We start from the raw sequence: 21345 nt of genomic DNA on the forward strand, positions 1-21345 counted from the left end.
CTTAGACTATTTCTCTGCTTAAGATGTGATTTTAAATATTTATATATTTTATGTATTAAGTATATATATATATATTTATATATATAATAATTAATTACAATAATAGTGATATTTTAAATTCGCAATCCTCAACAAGTTAAAGATTTAATCAGATATATAAATCTGTAAATTTAATTTTTAAATTCAATAAAATAAAATTACATTTAATTCGTTTAAATTAAATCGATCGCCAACAAAAAACACAAAGGATCGCTTGTTCGCTTATATCTTATATTCTAACGATAAAAAATGAACAATTTTAATATCAAAGCGCATATAACCAATTAATCAAAGATTTATTAATAATATTCTTTAATAATTGGTCAAAATTTAATTATTTTATTTATTAATTTATTTAATTTATCATTTTCTTCTAAAGCTTCGTATAATATATCTTTTATAAACTTTCTTCATCATACGATGATTTTAATTATTTTATTAAAAGTGTACCACAATGTATGCACATTCACAACAACAATAATTAGCAGTTACCACTTCTGCTTAATTTAAAAAAAAAATAATAAAAATAATAAATGTTTAAATAATTATATGCGTATGATGTGGACAATTCTGCGAGCTGAATTAGTTAATATGTACCCATGATTGTTTTTTTTTTATCATTAATTAGTATTAATGTATAAGAATTACTTTGCAAAGTAAATAAAATATCGATGGGGAGTGAAAACAAATGGAAAGGGAACAAAAATGGGTTGGAAAAAAAATATTTATAAATTTGTTTGAAAAAAAAAAAATCAATAATAATAATAATAAATAAATTATCATTGCACTCTTACATCAATGGATGTTACTGCCGCAATAATAACGAACAATCAATCAATCAATCAATAAATTTAATTATTATTATTAACTATAATTACTTGTTTTGTTATTTTTTTTTTCTTTTTATTTATGAGAGCTGTAGATGCGCTTTTAAACGCTATTTATATTAATATATATAAATATGAGTTGTTATACAAGTATTTTAAAATGACGGATCGTGTCATTGCTGTCGCTCTCCGAGAAATTTAAATCTCGATGCACGTATTGATATTTTTTTAAGTTGAACTAAGTTCATTACGTGAATTTAGTAAATTGATGTTTTGTGATCTTGATCTTGGATTCTTTATTGGCAAAACTACTGGACTTACTCCTCCTTCGTAGGCTCTGCCTTTTTGCCGAGAGGAATGGCTGCCTTTATTCTGTTTAAAAATTAATTAGTTAGTTTATTAAGTAATTATTTATTTATTAATTTTATGTGTAATTATTTGTAAACTTACTTGGCAGTTAACTCATTTATTTTTCCTTGTACTAAAGCGAGATTCTGGTCGATTTGAGCTTTGTTCGTTTCGTATACTTTCGGAAGTGTGAAAAGTGCAATCACTCCTAATAATTTAAATTTTAAATTATTTATCGGAAGAATTTAAATACACAGATAATTTCATAATCGAGAGATTTCTTTTATAAAATTATTTGTGTGTAAATAAAAAAATGTAAAAAAAAAACGTACCAATGATGATGAGTGTCATTCCATTAAACCACGAGCCAACGTATGTCAAACACCATAAACCAACACTGAATTTAAGTGAGTCAATGAAATCTTCAATGAGGAAAAGTCTGCGCAATTCAGAAACAGCAGCATTGGCGTGTGCCACAGCAATGTCAGCAACTTCATGGACTTTTTCTGATGGTAATGTCAGATCAATATCAAGAATATCTCTGCAATAAATAAATTTTAAAATTATTAATCATTTTTTGCAGTAGAAAAAATTTTTGTAAATTATTTTTTTGTGTGGCTTAAAATTTTTTTTGTAACTGAGAAAATAATTTTAAAATTATAAAAATTTTTAAATAATTCAAGCGAATAAATTTGAATTTTTGATAATTGAAGAATTCAAATTATTTAATTTAAATTTTAAATTAACTATAAATATTTAATTAATTACAAATTATTTATACACCCCTAGTTTTTTAGTAAATGATGAAAAAAAAAATAATAGTGTGAATTTAATTGATAGTTTGGTTTTTAAACTTACTTGAATGGATGGCCATCAGATGTTTTTTGTACGGCTTGTAAAATGGTTTTGTAAATACGGAATCCCATTGTACCCATTAGTGTTAATAATGCCGAATATGAGAATACGCTGATCAAACTAAAATAGGTCAATGACAGGAGGATGCTCATTATGACACCAAAAACAATTCCTGTTTTTTCTGGCTGGCGCCAATAAATCAGTGCAGCCACTGTAAACAAAAAACAAATATATTAGTTTTAATTATTCATTAATTAAACTTCCTCGCACAGTTAAGCTTCGCAGCTCACACTCAGACTAAATATATTTATTTATTATTAATATACATATATGTCTTTTATTTATTGTATTTTTTTATATACGGAAAGGGATTTGGCGCAAGAAATATTTATGATCCTGAAGTTGGCAGACAAAAATTTTCGGATTTTTTTTTTTTCAATGATTAAGTTACAAAAAAAAGAATCTAAAAATATGCACATGTGGGGAATTAAATAAACCATCAGTGCAATTTTTTGAAATTTTTTTTTTTTTATCATTTATCATTTTAAATAAATTTCAAAAATTATTAGATGTAGGCTAACTTATGATCCTGAAGTTAGTAGACAATTAACAATTTTTGGATTTTCTTTTCCGCCAAATTACAAAAAAAAATATGCACATAAAGAAAATTCAAAAAACTATATGTGCAATTTTTTCAAATAATTTTTTTTTATAATTTAGTGCATTAAAAAAAATCCAAAAATTATTATACGTCAGCTAACTTCAGTATCATGAAATATTTTACATTATGAATTGAAGAAAAAAATTTTTTCTCACTCCAAGAAAATTTTTGTTTTCAATTTAAAATGCAAAAAAATTCTCAGGGCAAATAAAAATATTTTGTAGCAATAAATTATTTTTTTCTTTGTATCAAAAGAGGTTTTTTATAAAAAGAGTACTGTTGTTCTTCCATCCATGTCTTTCATTCCCTACTTAATTTAATGATCACGCAACTTGCGATGCCTCCTCATCTAAAATCTCGTCATAGATATCGATTTACATTTTCAATTAAATTACCGGCAGCAATTCGTTCTAGTTCAACTGATAGACATATTATTTGTTACTTACTATTTATTACTTATCATCATTACTATTTTCATAGATAAATTAAATAATTGTGATATAGTCTACTGACTAATTTAAAATTCCAAAAGTTTATTGACGTGATGACTAGAATAATATAAAATCCAAGTAGCGGAATGAAATGTTCTATCTAAATAAGGTATAGGTGAGAGTGGTGAAGAAGTCAATGGTAAATATCAGGGTCATACACTTGAAGTGCATCTTTTTATAATACTCAAGAGAAAAGGACACTAAAATTAACCTTGAGTTTTATAAAAATTAAAATAATAGATTAAGATAATTAATTAATTAAATATTTATTTAAATTTTATCCGGCAAAATAATATTTTTAAAATAAACTTTTTAAATTATTATATTTACAAATATTATTATAATAATAATTATTTGCACATCTGTTACTTGGGTACATACAGACGATTTTTAACAAGACCATTTTTAAAAAAAATAATTTATTGTTTGTTTTAACATAAAAAATTTAAAAAAAAAATTATAAATAATTTGAATTAAAATTTTTAAATTTAAAAAAAAAATTTGTTTTATTTTAAAATACTTTTTTTTCTCCTTAAAGGACCAAAATCTACCACGTGGATTCTGAGTGACCATATGTTGAGATAAAGTCCGTGCTCCAAAATGTAGCCGTAAAAATTGATAAATAATAAATGAAATAAAAGTATTCGCCCACTCACCAGAATCTACTGGAATTTCTTCTTCTTCATTTCTTCGCGGTCTGTCTTTTCGAACCATTTTTAAATTGGAGTAGTTTTGTTTTTTCTTTTTTTTTTAATAATTTGCTTAGTTTAAATTAAGTAGGATAAAATTTATAAATGCTTGAGAACCTCACGGTTGTTTTTCAGCGGTCAACTAATCCACGATAAAAGTACCACGTAAAAAAAAAAAACAAGTACAGTAAGAGCGACGCCGAACGCGCAACTGAACTTCCAACGGAGTTTATAAAGAATGAGAATGTATCTTGTGTGTTTTAAATGTATATGTATGCATGTAAGTATATATGTATGTATAAATTTATATATACATATATATACTGAAGTTCATGTGTGTACAAGTGAACAAGTAAAAGAAGAATGAGGATAAAGTTAAGAGAGAAAGAGAGAAAAGTTGAGGGTAATAATGGAGGGGGATAAAAAAAAATATGGCAGACGAGTGGGCTTTTACAAAAGCGAATGAGAAATAAAAATGTTTAAAAAATAATCTTTGGAACCAGTTGTCTGAAGAAAGTGAGAGGAAATAGAAAATGTTTTGTGTGCAAGAGAGACAATGGAGTATTAAATTTAAAATAAGCTACTAAACCGGTAAAGATGTCACTGGTGTCATTTAAATCTTTTTTTTTTTTTTTTTTTTTTTTTTTTTTTTTTTACTCCAGGATTATTAAAATATATAGTATAATATATATGAACAATATATGTTTTAGTTCCAGATATTGTTTAGAAAAATATTTATATTTAAAAAATGTACTGCGGATTTTAAACCAGAGGACAACAGAAAGTTGGCATTAGCTCTGTCACGTGACTCCAACATTAATCTACGTATGAGACGTGTGTTGATATCACATATGTAATAACAGTAAATTTTACCGGCGCAATTACACCACAAGATTTGACTGATTTTATTTTTTTGATTAAATTTTTTTTTAATTATCTTATCTCTGTTTTATACTTTACTGTTCGACTTTGTAATAACATTAGCGATATTTTTTTATAAATTGTTGTTGTTATTATTATTGAAGTTTTTTTAAATATTTATTTATAACGCGGTATTTATATTTTATTTGATTTGTATATTAAATAGATCTGAAAGGCATGCGTGAAACTACCAACGGTTATTGATTCACTCTCAGACGAGCTAAGTGAAAGACTTTATTTTTATTTAAATGTTACTAAGTAACGTTATAAATAATACCGATCTATAATCTCAAATTTGAATTGCCCACGTGCTTTCAGATAAAACTTTTACTCAGTTATTAATATATCATATTTCTTTAAATATTGTTCATTTATATTTATTAGTACCCACGTGGGGATAATTATTAATAAGACTGGAATAAAAAAAAAATGAAATGGAGTAAAAGAGAAAGGGGTAAAACGGAATACCCCCAAAATTTTATAAAAAAAGTTCGTTTTTTAAACTTAAAAATGAAATATAATTGAGGATTGTTCTGAATTTTTTTTTAAACTTTTTCAAAAATAGAAAGTTTTATTCGAAAAATTTTACTGACTTGTTTTATGATAAAAACTATTCAAAATTTTTTTTTCTTTTATAGCATCCAATAATTATGTGAAACATAATTTTTCTTTATATAAAATGACGTAATGACGTAATTGATTTTTAAAATATGTAAAAAGATGCTTTTACCCCACTATTAAAATGGTAATTTTATTTGACACTTTTTTATTAATTAAAATAAAGTAATAAATGTCCAAAAATTGAGCAGTGGCCACAAATGATACCTTTACCCTATTTGAGTCGTTTATTTAAGAAACCCCATAAGTCAAAAAAAACAAAATTTTTCAGGAAAGACAAAAAACATTTTTCTGGAAAAACTTGAAATTGAAATAATAAATAAATAATTGAAGAGAATAATGTTTGCGTCTCTGAAAAATATTCAAACAAGAAAAATTCAATTTTTTAATTGAAATTACTTAAAAAAATTATTTAAAGTTGATTGACTTATGGGGTTTCTCAACGAAACGGAAGAAAAAGTTATAAAATCATTGTTTTTTTATTTTTTTCCACTCAAATAATTTATTAGACTGATAAAATAAAGTATATAATATGTATATAAACTCTGAAACTCAGAAATTACAAAAAATAATAATTAATTTAAGGATTTTAATTAGTCATATTATTTTTTTTTTCTAAAAAAAGCGTGACTTTTAAATGAAAAAGAAAAAATTATTGCTATAAAACTAAATCTGCATATGTTTATTTGAAAAACCCCATAAGTCAACGACTTATGGGGTTTCTCAATAAAATAAAATTTCTGTCAGCTCGTTAATTATTTTTTAAACACTAATTTAATGGATATTCTTATTAATTTCTATGGGGGGACATCCAACGAACCCAAAAATGCAAAAAAACCAAATTTCGAAAAAACGACTTATGGGGTTTCTCAAATGAACGATTCATTTGATTTTCAAAAATTTTTTTTTTACCTTTTTTTGGAGATACCCCGTTTTTCCCGTATGAAAATTTTTTCTATTTACTTTGAATATCATTAAAAAAAAAGATTTTATGAAATTGAGTCTCCAAAAATTTAGTATTTCCTTAAGTACCCCATTTTATCCCTTCCTCTCCTAAGAGTAATCAAAAAAATGTATATCCAGAATTGTTTGCAGTTGAGTAATTTTTAATATTTATTTTTTGTAAATAAAAATATTTTCTATCACAAAATAAAATAGAAAAAAATATTATTTACTGTCAATTTTATTTTTACTTCTATGGTGAAAAAAAAAAAATAATAGGAGCAATAATTTTGAAAAATTTATAATATTGATCATCTCCAATAGTTGAATAATTTTTGTAAGTTAATTAATTTATCAAAAATATCACAGTCATTGCAGTGATTGGAATTAAATGATAAGATTACTTTTTATTAAAATTTATATCATAAGATTTAAAAATTAAAAAAAAATGTTTTTATCAGGAGTCATTGTCAATAGATACAGGCACTTTAATATAAAGTACTAGTATATTATATATAAAGTAGATATATAATATATTTTAATTAAAGCAAACATGGAATTGATTGCAAAAATTTTTAAACTTTAAATTGAAGTTCAAGAATCGCGTTATGTAATCGTTGTTAAAAATAACTGACAACTTTTTAGACAAAATAATTTAATTGAAGTTTGACTTAATGGATTGTAGATTTTTAAAAAAACTAAAATTACGAAATAATAATTTTTAAGCTAAAGCAATGAATTATAATAAAGTAAAGATTATTTTTATTTCAGAGACAGTGTAGTTTGAATTGACCCACTTAAAATCAACGCCAGAACTCGTTTTGAGTTGGACACGTAAATTTTCCACGTTTGGATAGAGATCAAAAATCAAACAACTATTATCGTGGATTACTTTGTCTTGTCATTAAACATATATAACATTTAAACAAATCATAACATATTTAAAAAACAATTTGCTTATAAAATAAATTACTTACATTGTTCTCTATTAAACTTCATATCCTTTAGCTCAATTAACTGCTCCAATATATTCATCGTTAAATAAAGGTATCAAATCACAGTAAAAATATTATTCACAAAGAAAAATATTTAAAATAATAAATTTTAAAAAACCACTGGCACAAGTCCGAGTGAAAAATAAAATAAAAAACTTTAAACAAAAATGACGCAGCGAACAAAGACACGAGGACTGGTACTAAATATAACTATATTGTGGTAAATATATGACACCCCCGAGTTTTTAACGGACGAGTGGGTAGTTTAAGTAGAAGAAGACAGTCTATGGTGAATGATGAATAAACCCCTGCCTCCTCAGGAAACTTTTTATCAAGTGCAACTAACCGACAAGAGCAGGGATGGTAACAGACTGAAGGAACGTGGGATTCTAAAGAGGATCCCGAGCAAATGAAAATGTTGGCAGCACACGAGCCAAAAATCTGGTCGAGCCGTTTATATTTAGTTAACCCACAGCTAGATTATACTCTATCTCTACCTATACCTAAACCTCTACCTCAACTTCTACCTCTACTACATCCACATTTATCTCTATCTCTATCTATACTATAGAGATATTGCCTAGACTGTATAGACTATATAATCTGTCTGAAAAAAACCTTCAAAATTTTAAACGATTGCTACTCAAAAATCCATTTCCATATTTAGCAGCTGTTTTATTACTGAAAAAAAATTTTACTTGCCCCCAGAAATTTTTTGCATTTTTAATTGAAAACAAAAATTTTCTTGATTAAGAAAAAATTTATTGGAGCAGAAAAAAATTCCTAGCTTTAATTTTTGCAAAAATTTTTTCTTCAATTCTTAAGGCAAAATATTTCTTGTACTAATAAATTCTTTTTTTCTGTACAACTTCGCTAAAAGATGACGTGGACATTTTTTGACAGGATGGGAAACTATTTTTCTAATGGCTCTGACCATCTGAAGATCAACTTAGATCTTTCGTTCAAGAAAAACTGTCAGTTTAAAAAAATTATCCAACGGCGAAATAATTTTTTGAAATTTTTTCTATTCTACTGTGCAAAGTTTTAAATCTGAAGGTCTAAGACAGCGTGTGTTCAAAGATTTATGGCAGGTATATAACTACAAAAGGTATAGAAAAAATTTTAAGTGTAGTTTCGTTGTTACAACAAAAAGACCAAATAAGTTGAGAACCGTAACTTTAAAAGCTTAATCAATTGTATTAGAGAAAGTCCAGATAAGAAAAGGGAGAGTCATTCTGTACGCATTAGGACTCTAATTGCTCAAAGTCTTGCGATTGTTAATAATATTACATTTAATTAGTAATTTACAGTATTACACTGAGGAAAATAACTTTTAGAAATAATTTATTTTCTTTTAACAAGAAATTATGCAATGGAAATTTTGAATCTAATATATTTTTAGAAGAAAGATTTTAAGATTTCATTTAAAATTATTTTATTAATCGAAGAAATCTCAGCTCAGCTCGAAATTTCCTCATATTTTTTTTTTTTTTTTGAGTACTGAAATAAATTTTAATTTTCTGTCAAGAAAATTCTTCAACTAAAATATGGAATTAATAATTTTCGTTGATTTAAGATAAAAGCCCCTATACCTAATCAGTTATAAATTATTTTTCAAATCAATAAACTTATAATAGTTTAATTGATATTGTCTTTCAGCAACTATTGGGCCATGTGTTGATCGAGTAATGGTACATGACAACTTTTAGTGAGCGACAATGGGTACACTCAAGGATCTTATTTAAAAAATTAATAATAATTAATTATCAAGATTATTCTTCAAACTAAAATTTTATTCTAATACTCGAAACTTCAAAAAATAACTATAGAAAAAATATGGTTTTTAATTTTATTTATTAATTTATATTGAGTGATTTAATCTCATTCCAATGAAAAGTGAGCGGGTATAGAGCCTTTTACCTTACTTAAGAAAATAATATTTTTACAGGTTAATTTTTTTTCAGTGCAATAAAAATAATATTTTAAATAAAATTCTTACCCTTTGGATTCAGTCTTTCAGGATTAAACCAAGCATCTGAAAATAAAGTATTTATTGTTAATTTACAGTCCATCACCCATAATAAATATATACATAAATTGTTATTAAATAAAATAGTAATTAGAAAATATGATAGACGATAAAAGTAGAATAACTGGTTTTAATAAAGTATTTTACATTAATTATTTTTCTGTGACAGAGAAAGTAGATGAGAAATCAGATATTTTTTATTAAATTCAAATTCTAATGGTTTGTTAATGTGTGCACCTTAAATTTAAAATTGACATTACCCTCACTAATGTCTTAATGACTTCATTAGTATTCAATTATAAATGCATTTAGCAGAGAACCGGCATGATGAGTCACAATACAATACAATATAATCCTTAAATACTTTGTAATGTCCTCGACGAAACCGTAATTTACATTGTGTTTATAATTTCCATGCCTAATTACATTTTTACAGGAAAATCCAATTGACGTAAGAGCGAATTAGATTTTAAAGAAGCTAAAGATTTCTATATTTATAAATTTTATGTCATAAATTTTATTTACTCGTGTATTATAGTATGAAAGGTTACTATTGAGGTTTTTAGTATAGCCGACGATTGTAAATTTATTATTTATTGCCCTATCGATCTCAGCGTAATGCATGATAGTGCATGTCAGTGTAAGTACACATACATGCAATAAAACTATACTCTCGCGCATGAGAGTAAAACCGGGGGTTATAGAACTCGACTTATAAACCAAGACGGAAACCCTACACTGTACTTGATATTAATTTTTTTTTATAAATTAGACATTAAAAATAGTATTATCTTTTATTCAACACCGCAATTTATTTTAAAATTTATCTACTCCATTTTAAAAAATCATCTAGTGATAAAATTAGCAAAATTTTTTTTTTATTAACAATTTATATATTTTTGTAACAAAGCACTTAAAATATATGTATATCATCCTTGAAATAATAATTACGTATAATTACGCAATGACTTGATGTTAAATTAATTATCGACACGAAAAGATTATACTTAGACTTTGTATTATTTGATATATATAGTATATATATGTTTAATTATTCATCGGCTCAAAAAAATTGAACAAATAGAATCAAAGTAGTCATGAATATTTTACTTAACTTAAATATTTTTAAAATTAAATTACTAAAATTAATGTATGACCTACCACACTATTCAATAATTTATGCAATTAGTCTTGAAAAAAAAAAAAAGACGAAACTGATAAAAGACAAAAGTGAATTACTAAATGATAAATTTGTAATTATTTGGTTAGCAATTATAATTTTATCTATTACGTGTCATTTTGCGCAAATATAGATGTGACATTGAATGAATTAAATGATGATGATGATATGTAATGAATATGGTGGTCATGAAAAATAAAATAATAATAATAATCTTACGAGGATTCAAAACATTCCAAGCACAAGGACACCCAGAAGAATTAGATTTTTTACAGACGTCATCATTATCCTTCTTAGGTAAAGGGCAGGCCATTGAATCTGAATCCATTTTTTTTTTTTTTTTGTTTTTCAAATAAACTTTCCACGAAAATAAATTTCCACTTGATTCGATTTAAAAATCACAATTAGCGGTAGTTTTTAAAAAAAATAAACACTTTTATTGGTTCCACTGCACATTAAAGGAAAAGAGGGAAAATATAAAATTTTAAATGAGTTCCAAAGTAAGACCTCTGGTAGATGACTGCTGTCAATAGACTGAGCTAATTGTCAACTACTTAACTTGGAGAACGTAATGAAATAGTAGGTGGAGCTCGTACGTTAGACGGACGATAACAGACTACGTAGTAGTTTAGTATATTGTGATGAGCAAGAATGGGAATATATGTGTGTATGACGAATTATGTATTTAAATAAAGTGACTGACAGTTGTAGCCCGTAATAGCAAGTGAACACTGAACTGATGGATGGGTACAGTGTGGATATGGTACAGTGACAAGCTGTGTACTGTATGGTATAATATCATAGACTGAAAACTAACGTGAACGTTTGTTATAAGACGTACTCTGTGCTTTACGCCGAGCTGTTATCGATCCGCGGTCGCGAGCTCGAGAATAGTCCGCGCATGGCCGGCCTCGGTTACTATCGTACATGATCGCTTATACTCGTTGCGACAAATAGAGATAGCTTGTGATATTTAAACAAAGACACTATTATTTGTGGCGCCGATTATTTAAATTTTATATTTATTTTATTTTACATTCATGTTTTTTTTTTGACTTTCACTTGAGATCAGTTTCATTTTTTGGTTTACTAGAACAGGTTTTTTTTTAATGAGTGTGAATGTAACAGACATCAGACAAATTTAAAATTATAAATAATTTAAAAAATAATATTTATAAAAAATGCACTTATTAATTTTTAAATTTTTTAAATGTGCATTTTTTTTTTAAATTTTATTTTATTAATTATTTACTCTATTTATTAATAATTTTAAATTTGTATAATGTTTGCATTCATGATCCTGGTTAGCAGACAATTAGTAATTTTCGGATTATTTTTTCAATGGACCAATTACAAAAAAACAAAAACTAAAAATATGCACATGTAGGAAATTAAAAAAACGACAGGTGCAATTTTTTCAAATATTTTTTTTTTATAGTCTATCATCAAAAAAAAAAATCCGAAAATTATTAGACGTCCGCTAACTTCAATATCATGCTACATTCACATTCATAAATTCAGCAGACATACGACAATTTTTTAATTACATATAAAAAAATTAAAATAATAAAATTTAAAAAAAATGCATGTGCTGAATTTTAAACTGTCTAAACGTGCATTTTTTAATTTTTATTTTATAAACATTTAAATTTTTTAAATTATCAGATGTCCGCTAACTTTACTATCATTTTTTTAAAAATAAAATAATAATGATTTAGTTTTCTGGTTTATTAATTTTGTTTTTTAAATTAAATTAAATTTTTATTTTTCAGATTTAAAAAAATTTTTTATAAAATAATAATTTATATAGCGATTGCCCTTTAATGGCCTTTGATAAATGTCAATTGTTCGTAAAAAGATAAAAACTTTTCCATTTAAAAAAAAAAAAAAGTTGTAGATAATAAAATGAAACTGGGGAATATTTATATAAATTTCAAATGAAATATGTATTTATTTACTTAAAAAAAAATAAATAATATATCTTTGACGTATAATACGTTCCAGATGATTGAAAACACACTTGTCAAGGCGATTTTAAGCCGGCCATGATAAAAGTACTGAATTTATCTTATGTAATAGACGTTAATAATGACGAGTACCTATAGGCCACCTATAAAACAGTTTAAAAAAAATAGAATAATAAAATTCAACGAATAAAAGCTATAACACAATAAATACGTAACTTGTCTGCAAGCCGGCATGAAATATATATAAGAGTGTTGCGCTCTGCAGACTTTCTGGCGCCCACGCAAGCGTATTTACACTCACCCTCTTCGTGCCGCAAATTCATATAGGCCATTAAACCATAGACGATAATTAATATCGATGTATATATTTATATAGATATATCTACGTTACATTAGCTACATTATCTCCCCTTTCATGAGTCTACAAATGAGTGTCTCTTAAATTTGTATCGTCATCTAGGTCCCGTAGTCTATCTCAATAAAAACTGATTAATTTTAAATATTTTATTAATTAATAGTCAGTAAAAAATATGTTAATTAATGAAAATATTTGGCTTTAGGCCCATCAATGAAATAAAATTTTCTAGTATTACAAAATAGCCCTGGCTTGGATCCATTTAAATTGTCGAGATTTTAAGATTTTCATAGAAAAATTACTCATATATAAATAGTTGAAATTATGCGCGGTAATTATTTAAGAAAATGAAATACTAAGATATGAAAAGTTTTAATAAGCATGCAAAATATTCGGAAAAAAATGATGCTTAAAATTTGAATTGTAGTTTATTTTTTACTTAAAATTAGTATACTTGTATACTAATATCAAACCAGGATCATTATATATTACAAAATGGTTATTATTTATATTAAAATTTGATACACATGGAAGAGCAAAATTTGTGATTGTGTATATTAAAATTAATATGAAAAAGAATCGATAAATTGCTATCTACAGTTATTCATTACTATTTAAATAAACATAAAAAATTTTTTAAATTTACCACTTATTCGATTTATGTATATTGTAAATCAATTTATAATGATGAATAAATGATATTTTAAGCTACACGCAAAAAAATGAACTATAAAAATTAGTAATTGATAGCTAAAAATTTCGAATGTGGTCACAACTTAATATCATTTCAAACAGTAATTTCGTGGTTTTATTGAATATATTATAAAAATCTTAATTTAAATACTAAAATTTAAAGTTTATATGTAAATAAATTATGTTACAAGTAATAGAATTTACTGTTTGGTAGATAAAAAAATGAAATTATAATAATTTAACGTTTCAGCTTCAACATTCGATGTTTGGAACATTTAAGTTTATAGTAAAAAAGTAAAAAAACATTCAGTATGATAAATAAAATTTTCAATGTCGAACAATTGATTTTATGTACAACGGTATATAATTATTACTTTCTTCAAATTGTCAAAAAGTATATTTTAAGCGCATCAGTTTTTACAGTTTGAAACAATAAAATTTTACTTGTGTTTGTAAGCATTTAATGTATGTGAATGAATTAACCTAAAGTATTACTGATGAGCGGTTATATCTATATGGCAAGATGACGTATTTTATCATTTAAAACAATAAATTTTAAAGACCATAAGTGACTATTTTTTTTTCATATCAATATATTTTAAAGAATCATTTTTATACTTTTTCACTTTCAATATTATATTATTCATGAATTACCTTCTTCCATGCGAGTTTATTGTTTCAACAATAAAAATGAATTGAAAATCCTAATAAAATTCATAATTTATTTTTTTGCGTGTAATAACTGATCAGTGATATCGAATTTATAAAATAAAAGTTAATAACTTTTGAAATTTTTCGGCTGGAAAAATCAGTATCTAAGATAGCAATTCTTAATTTGACCAATCATTACTTTTTAATATATGTATGCCATAAATTAATTAACTTTCACTAATAAATCACGTATTATACCTAAAAATAGTAATATTTATTTACTTTTTGAAATAATTGATAGTAGTTTTTCGGAATCTACAAAAATTAGTAAACTACTTTGCATTTAGTACATAATAGTACTAACTATTGATATGATTCCACTTTTTACTATTATTTATTATTAATTTTCCGTGCAAATTGAATATTTAGGTCACGGTAAAATTTATGGTTTTTTTTTCGAGGCTGACTTTTTATTTTTATAATCAGATTTGAAAGGTTATTGTTTTAGAAAATATGAATATTTTACCGTTATTCAAAATGGCCGCTTCGATATTTAAATAGAATTTCTTTTTTACCGACGTTTGATCTGTAGAAAATAATTTAAAAATTTGTCTTACCGACTTGCTGGTAAATTAATTTTCTTCTTTTTCAAATAATTTAATTTTTATATTAAAATATGTAAAATTTTATTGAATTTAAAATATTTAATAAATAAACGATTGGATAATAATAACTCTGTAAGCTAATAAATATCGAATTATCATGTTGTATATATTTATATACATGTATATGTATGAGTATATATGATATTGAGATTAGTGATAAGTTGATAAGGAATTATATTCTTCAAAAATACATAAATCAACTCAAAAAGCGCTTAAGTGCGTAGATAAGTGAAATAATAAATAATAACATAACAAATAAAATGAATGACTAATTCTCGAATATGTCCAGCAAATATTTATCTGATAGATTGTTAATCTAGTAAAGTCATTCTATGTATTTTTTTAATCGTTATATACTACTCAACTTAAATCTATTTTTATCTAGCCTTTTTCTATAAAGAAAATATTGAACTCGCTGAAGTAAAACTAATGGACAGTAAATTTAAATAAAAATTTAAATCCTTGAGAATTTATAAAAATTTATGAAAATTATTTTTAGCTATTTTCGGTAAATCAGGAGAAAGCTTCGTTTCAATTAGCATTTAATATTGCCGATATTTAAAAAAAAAATTTTTTATACACTGGCTGTGACCTCATTCAAGAAAGGAATTATTTTAAATAGAAACATACTTATGGCTATTAAATTGCTGATAATTAAATTGACCGCAGATTTATCATTCATGATATTAAAATTTTTAATCTATTTTTTTTCATCCGCTTATGACGTTCTTTGGATTATAATTATTTGTTGAAAAGTATTATTAGTAGATTTCAAAGAAATCTATCTATTGCATTTGACCTCATGGTGGAATTTTTAAAGAATTTCACCATAATTTATCGTAATTAGTTGAGTAGGTTCCAAAAATACCATTGGTTCGAAAGTTTATATATGTGTGTATATGTAATATATTTAATATAATGCGCCGTTGCGACGATAGCGCCTACGATTCTGAATGGATCTTAATGAAACTTGGCACACTTATTTTTATTAATGATTAGCTCGGACAAGTTCAAAGATTAGCAAAATCGGTAAATTAGTTTGGAAATGGCGACGATTTGAAATTTTTAAAATAACGAAAAACGCTACTTTTGCCGCTTTTTTCTTAAATAACTTTTCAACGGAAACATGAAGCCTATTGGGTAAAAAGAACGTCGTAGCTGATCAGAGCCAGAATTTTTGCTTTGATTCGAAAATAACAATTAATGCTGTCAAATTTTTGATATTACGGTGGAAATATTGGTCGTATAAAAAAATTTTTCAAACAAAAGTTGTAGGGAATTTCATTTTATAAAGAAAATGTCTCTTACAATTTTTCCATAAGACTTATAGGAAAGCCGTAATTTCAAAATTGAGATTTTCATAATCAAAAATTTGAATCATTCATTCTGAATCTTAATTTTGAAATTACGGTGAAAATATTGGTCGTATAAAAAAAATTTTCAAACAAAAGTTGTAGGAAATTTAATTTTCTAGAAAAAATGTCTCTTATGATTTTATTATACGACCAATATTTTCACCATAATTTGAAAATTATAATTTTTATAATTATCAAAAATTTAAATCGTTCATTATGAATCTTAATTTCGAAATTGCGTTGAAAATATTGGTCGTATAAAAAAATTTTTCAAATAAAAGTTGTACGGAATTTAATTTTATAAAGAAAATGTCTCTTACAATTTTTCCGTAAGACTTATAGGAAAGCCGTAATTTTTTAAATTGAGATTTTCATAATTATCAAAAATTTGAATCGTTCATTATGAATCTTAATTTTGGAATTACGATGAAAATATTAGTCGTATAAAAAAATCATACGAAAAATTTTTTTCGAAAATTAAATATCCTACAACATTTGTTTAAAAACTTTTTTTATAGGACCAATATTTTCACCGTAATACCAAACATTCTAACCATTAATTCGAAATTAAGGCAAAAATCTTATTTCTACTGATAAAATAAAGTATATTTTCCTCTTTTTATTTATTATTTTACGATAATTTCTCGAATTATAATAAAGGTCCGAAGTTACTTGACTGATTTTTGTGTTATGGTAAAAATGTCATTATTATATATTTTAAAATTTTTTACGTGGTTATGAAACTTTACATAATTATTTTTTAAGCAATTATCTTGATGAGATTCAAAAATTTCAAAAATCGGTTAAGTATTTAGGAAAAGGCGGCAATTAAAATTTTCAAATTATTTTATTTCTGGCAGGTTTTGAGCTCGAAATTAAAAATGCCAAAAAAATATTAATTTTTAAATCAATTTTATGTCGAAACTTTAAAATTAAAAAATAATAAGAAATCTACTAACAGTTTGGATTCTGAAAGGCCTTTTTATAAAAATTCAAACTAATTAAATAATGTTTTTTCTGTAGACGTTGACAAGTACATGATTACAAAAATAATTCAAATAAATACGAGGAAAATTTAATTGGAAAAAGTGATTGAGGGGCGCAAGAAACTTTGAAGAAAACAAAATATTTATTGTATAAAAATAATTAATTTTGTTCAAGTAATTAATGGAAATGTTTTTGGTTCGACGAGCAAATATATGAGACAGTATAATAAAATTTTAATTAATTTGTTAGCTGAGAAGTTTAATATCAAAACGGGGCATCTAAACTTTTTTTGGAGCAAAATTTATCATTAAGTGACAAAAAGTTTTTAAGAGACAGTTAGTCATAGCAACAATTTGTAGATTAATTAATGTATGAAATTAATGAGTTCGATGTACTAAATAACAGACACTAACGATAATAGAAAATTAATTATAGTTTTTAATTTCACAGGTATTCTTTTTAGATATTTCATAATCTTTTACTAAATTTATCACTGCATTATTTTCATAAGAAAACAAATAAATATATTATTATTAATAATAGTCATAGTAAATTTAAAAAATTTAACATTTACCGCACAAATAAGAAGCTTATGACCTAAACGGGACGTTTCTATTTTTTAAAATTTGTTTTTTTTTTTTTTTTTTTTTTTTTTTTTTTTTTTTTTTTTTTTTTTTATTGAGGAGTTTATGAAAACTTCATATTTTTTTGTATCATTGATTTAAAAGTACTGTATTTTGGTTTTTAATAGTATAAAAACAATGATCTTTTTCCCGATTGGTAATATTTAAATAAGTCTTTGATCTAACGAGTCGCCTGAGTTTTAAATTAAAAATATTCGACTTTGATCAGTTATAAAAAAAAATTAATGATAAAAAAAACGTTATAAATAATAGCAGTTACTGCGTATTTACGTCAAAGGTACAATCTGCGCAGTCAACTTAATTTTATAAGTCATCACAAACCCTCTTATAAAAAGAACTCACTTTGAAAAAGCAATTACTTGTTGTTATTTTATAAATTATTTCAAGCTTTATAAATTATTATCAGCAATTACCAGCCAATTCTCTGTCAATTACAAATTGTTTTACAATTATTAACTAAAAAATTTTTTTACAAATCATACTTTTTTTTAAGTCCATATTTAGCCCAGATATAATTTATCTAGACTTCCACTTAAAGCATTAAAAAAATTAATTATCGATAAAATATAAAATTATCTTTCGATTCTAAGCTCCAATTTAAATTTCTTATTTTTTTTTTAAATTCTAAGAAATATTAAAGTTTTTTTCCAGATAAAAAAAAAGAAATCCTTCAATTAACATAAATATTTTTTTCATATAAATTTTATAGTGAATGTAGACTTTAGATTACTTTCCTCGCAGACACGTAAAAAAAAGCAGCAAGGACAGGGTGAGAGTGAAGTAAAGACCGAAGTTGGTGTTGCGGGGTGTATTTAAGGGTGTCTCGTTGCCGATCGATATAATACTACCCGCTTTACTTGAAACAACACACACACACACACATATACATATACATATATATATATACATACATATACACCGAACATATGATGACTTAAACCCCACGTTACTGCACGTTAGTAACAAATACCCACGTCGTATTTTATATATATTATTCTACCTATACATCTCCCCCATGCATGCACATGTGTTAATGTGCGTCATCCAATTTATTCTCGTGCACAAACTCGTGACTCCCATGTAAACTTTTATATTTTTAAAATTACCTAAAAATATCATTTTTAAACGAAAATTTAGTCATATTATTAATATCTATCCCAAATCCATTTCCTAATTAGCTTATCGAAGACACGACATAAAAATAAAATTAAACAAAACACAATTACTTTATCACTCGCAATCGTCCGAAATTTTTAACAATCTAATAATCAAATAATTAAATAAACTAACAAAAGAATGAACTAAAGCAGCAGAGACCATTAAAAAAACTTTCATATATTTAATTACAAAACCGTGATATTAGTAGACGAAAAAAAGTTTAAATAAAGGATAAATTATAACTGTTGACTCGGTTGGATGGTGATTCAAACGCTAAATAAAACTCAAGAGGTTATTTATAAATAATAATGGTAGTCCAGCGTAAAAAGAAGGATAAATAAAATAGATATAAAAAATTAACATGGAATATTAAACGGACATAAAGTTAAAAAAGTACGAGTTGAGTGCAAGTAGACTCTTTTGTGTATCTAAGCGGAAGTGAACGGACCACGTAACAATACGAGTACAGCCTACTAACGTAAATCTTATTAGGCTGTTCTTTTTAACGCTACTTTTTGTTCATTATACCTCATATGCTAATTAATGCGATGAAATATATGAGAAATGTTTGCATCCATTAAAAAATACACAGAAAAAAAGGGATTTCTTAGCGCAAAAATTTTTACTCACCCAGAGAAAATTTTTATTTGCTTTAAAAAATTTTTTTTATTATAAGTTGAAAGCAAAAATTTTCTGAGTGTGAATGTAGCAGACATCAGATAAATTTTTAATTATTAATAAATGAAGTAAATAATTGATAAAATAAAATTATTAAAAAATGTGCATTTAGGAAATTTCGAAATTAATAAGTGCATTTTTTATAAATATTATTTTTTTTATTATTTAATCTATTTTTTTTCGAATCTCTCATAAAAATTTGTTGGCTTATGATGTTTTAAGGAGTCTCTCCAAAAATCAGCTTGATAAAAGTTTTCAAGAGGTCGCTCACGAATTTTGAAAATATCAAAAATGATTGAAATTCGTATTTTTTACTTCTAAATTTTTTCTTTGTCGTGGCAGCAATAGTTTATATTTGTAAAATCATGTCTATGCTGAAAATTTCAGCCCAAAATTTAAACATTTAAACAGCGCTCAAGAATTTTGAATATTAACTGGTAATATGTAGCTAATACTTTGAATTAGTTTTTGTATTTTTTTATAACTCAATTATTGTTATTTCACTAAAATATAACTTTTGCACAACCAAAAATATACAGGACAGTCTTAAACAATAAAATTTGGTAAGTTTTGAATAAGCGAAAAAACCTAAAAATTGAATTAAAAAATAAAAAAGTATGTAAATAACTTATTATTTCTATTTCTCGGGTTATATTTTCATTGATTGTCATGCAAATTGATAGTGAAAAAATTGAGAAGCTTTATTATTAATATTCAAGGGTCGCTCGAAAACGTCCAAAAACAGCACTGAAACATTCAAAACTCTTGAGCGAGATTTAAATATTTAAATTTTGGGCTTAAATTTTCAGCGTAGTCATGATTTCGCAAATATCAACTATTGCTGCCTCGAGAAAGAAAAAAATTTGAAATAAAATATTTCAATTTCGATCATTTTTGATATTTTCAAAATTCGTGAGCTACCTCTTGAAAATTTTTTATTAAGCTGATTTTTGGAGAGGGCTCTTAAAACATCATAAACCAACAAATTTTCATAAGAGACTCGAAAAAAAAAGTAGTCGGTTTTTTTGAGCCACCCTATATATATATATATATATATATATGAGAAAAAATTTTTTGCTACAAAAAATTTGTTCTTGGGTTAATAAATATTTTTTTCTTTAAATATATAATTTTTTTAAAGCAATAAATTTTTTAAACTAAAATATTTACCCATAATTCGGAGTATTATTTTAAAATATTTTTATATGTAAATAATTAAATCCGCGTTACTTCAATATGAGTCATAGAATTTGTCGTTTAATATTAGTTGAATATTAATAGATATTACTCCTACACGTTGCTGTGCGGATGACACTGACACTGCGTAAAAAAGTCTATGCTGTGTAAAGTTTTAATATATATTAATAATAAATAAGTATATAGATGTAATGTATATGTATATTTTATAGTAAATAATGCATCTATATACGTAATACATGATAGTGAGTAGACAAAGTAAAGGTCTTCCGGAGAACTTCCGGTTTAGTATGCAAAAGGGTATCGACATCAGCCAAACAGTAGTCGAGCGAGACTGATGACTCACCAAATTGCGGCTCGAGTTACTTCTAGGAACACTTGCAGGTGCTTGTAATTTTTT

General features: G+C 25.1%; 2 protein-coding genes across 6 annotated transcripts in view; one reads left to right on the forward strand and one right to left on the reverse strand.

The window, feature by feature from the left end:
• LOC103576756 (reticulon-1-A) overlaps positions 1-21345 on the reverse strand; it is a 23056-nt gene continuing 1711 nt past the window's right edge. The window contains exons 1-6 of one of the 5 annotated variants that reach the window (XM_014444921.2): positions 10815-11498; positions 9386-9421; positions 2073-2280; positions 1547-1755; positions 1317-1422; positions 117-1238 (exon numbers count right to left, since the gene is read on the reverse strand). In XM_014444921.2, coding sequence (XP_014300407.1) covers positions 1184-1238; positions 1317-1422; positions 1547-1755; positions 2073-2280; positions 9386-9421; positions 10815-10923 — 723 coding nt within the window. In that variant the 5' untranslated portion in view covers positions 10924-11498 and the 3' untranslated portion in view covers positions 117-1183. Of the gene's footprint in view, positions 1239-1316; positions 1423-1546; positions 1756-2072; positions 2281-3877; positions 4125-7368; positions 7789-9385; positions 9422-10814; positions 11499-21345 lie in introns of those variants that run through there. The other 4 variants (XM_014444919.2, XM_014444923.2, XM_014444922.2 and 1 more) reach the window with 4 other exon arrangements.
• The window catches only part of LOC103576739 (serine palmitoyltransferase 2), a 7585-nt gene continuing 7549 nt past the window's right edge, over positions 21310-21345 (forward strand). The window contains exon 1 of the mRNA XM_053741497.1: positions 21310-21329. The gene's annotated coding sequence lies outside the window, so the exon portion shown is untranslated. The remainder of the gene's footprint in view (positions 21330-21345) is intronic.

This window comes from Microplitis demolitor, chromosome 1, assembly GCF_026212275.2.
Source record: "Microplitis demolitor isolate Queensland-Clemson2020A chromosome 1, iyMicDemo2.1a, whole genome shotgun sequence".
Taxonomy (NCBI): Eukaryota; Metazoa; Arthropoda; class Insecta; order Hymenoptera; family Braconidae; genus Microplitis; species Microplitis demolitor.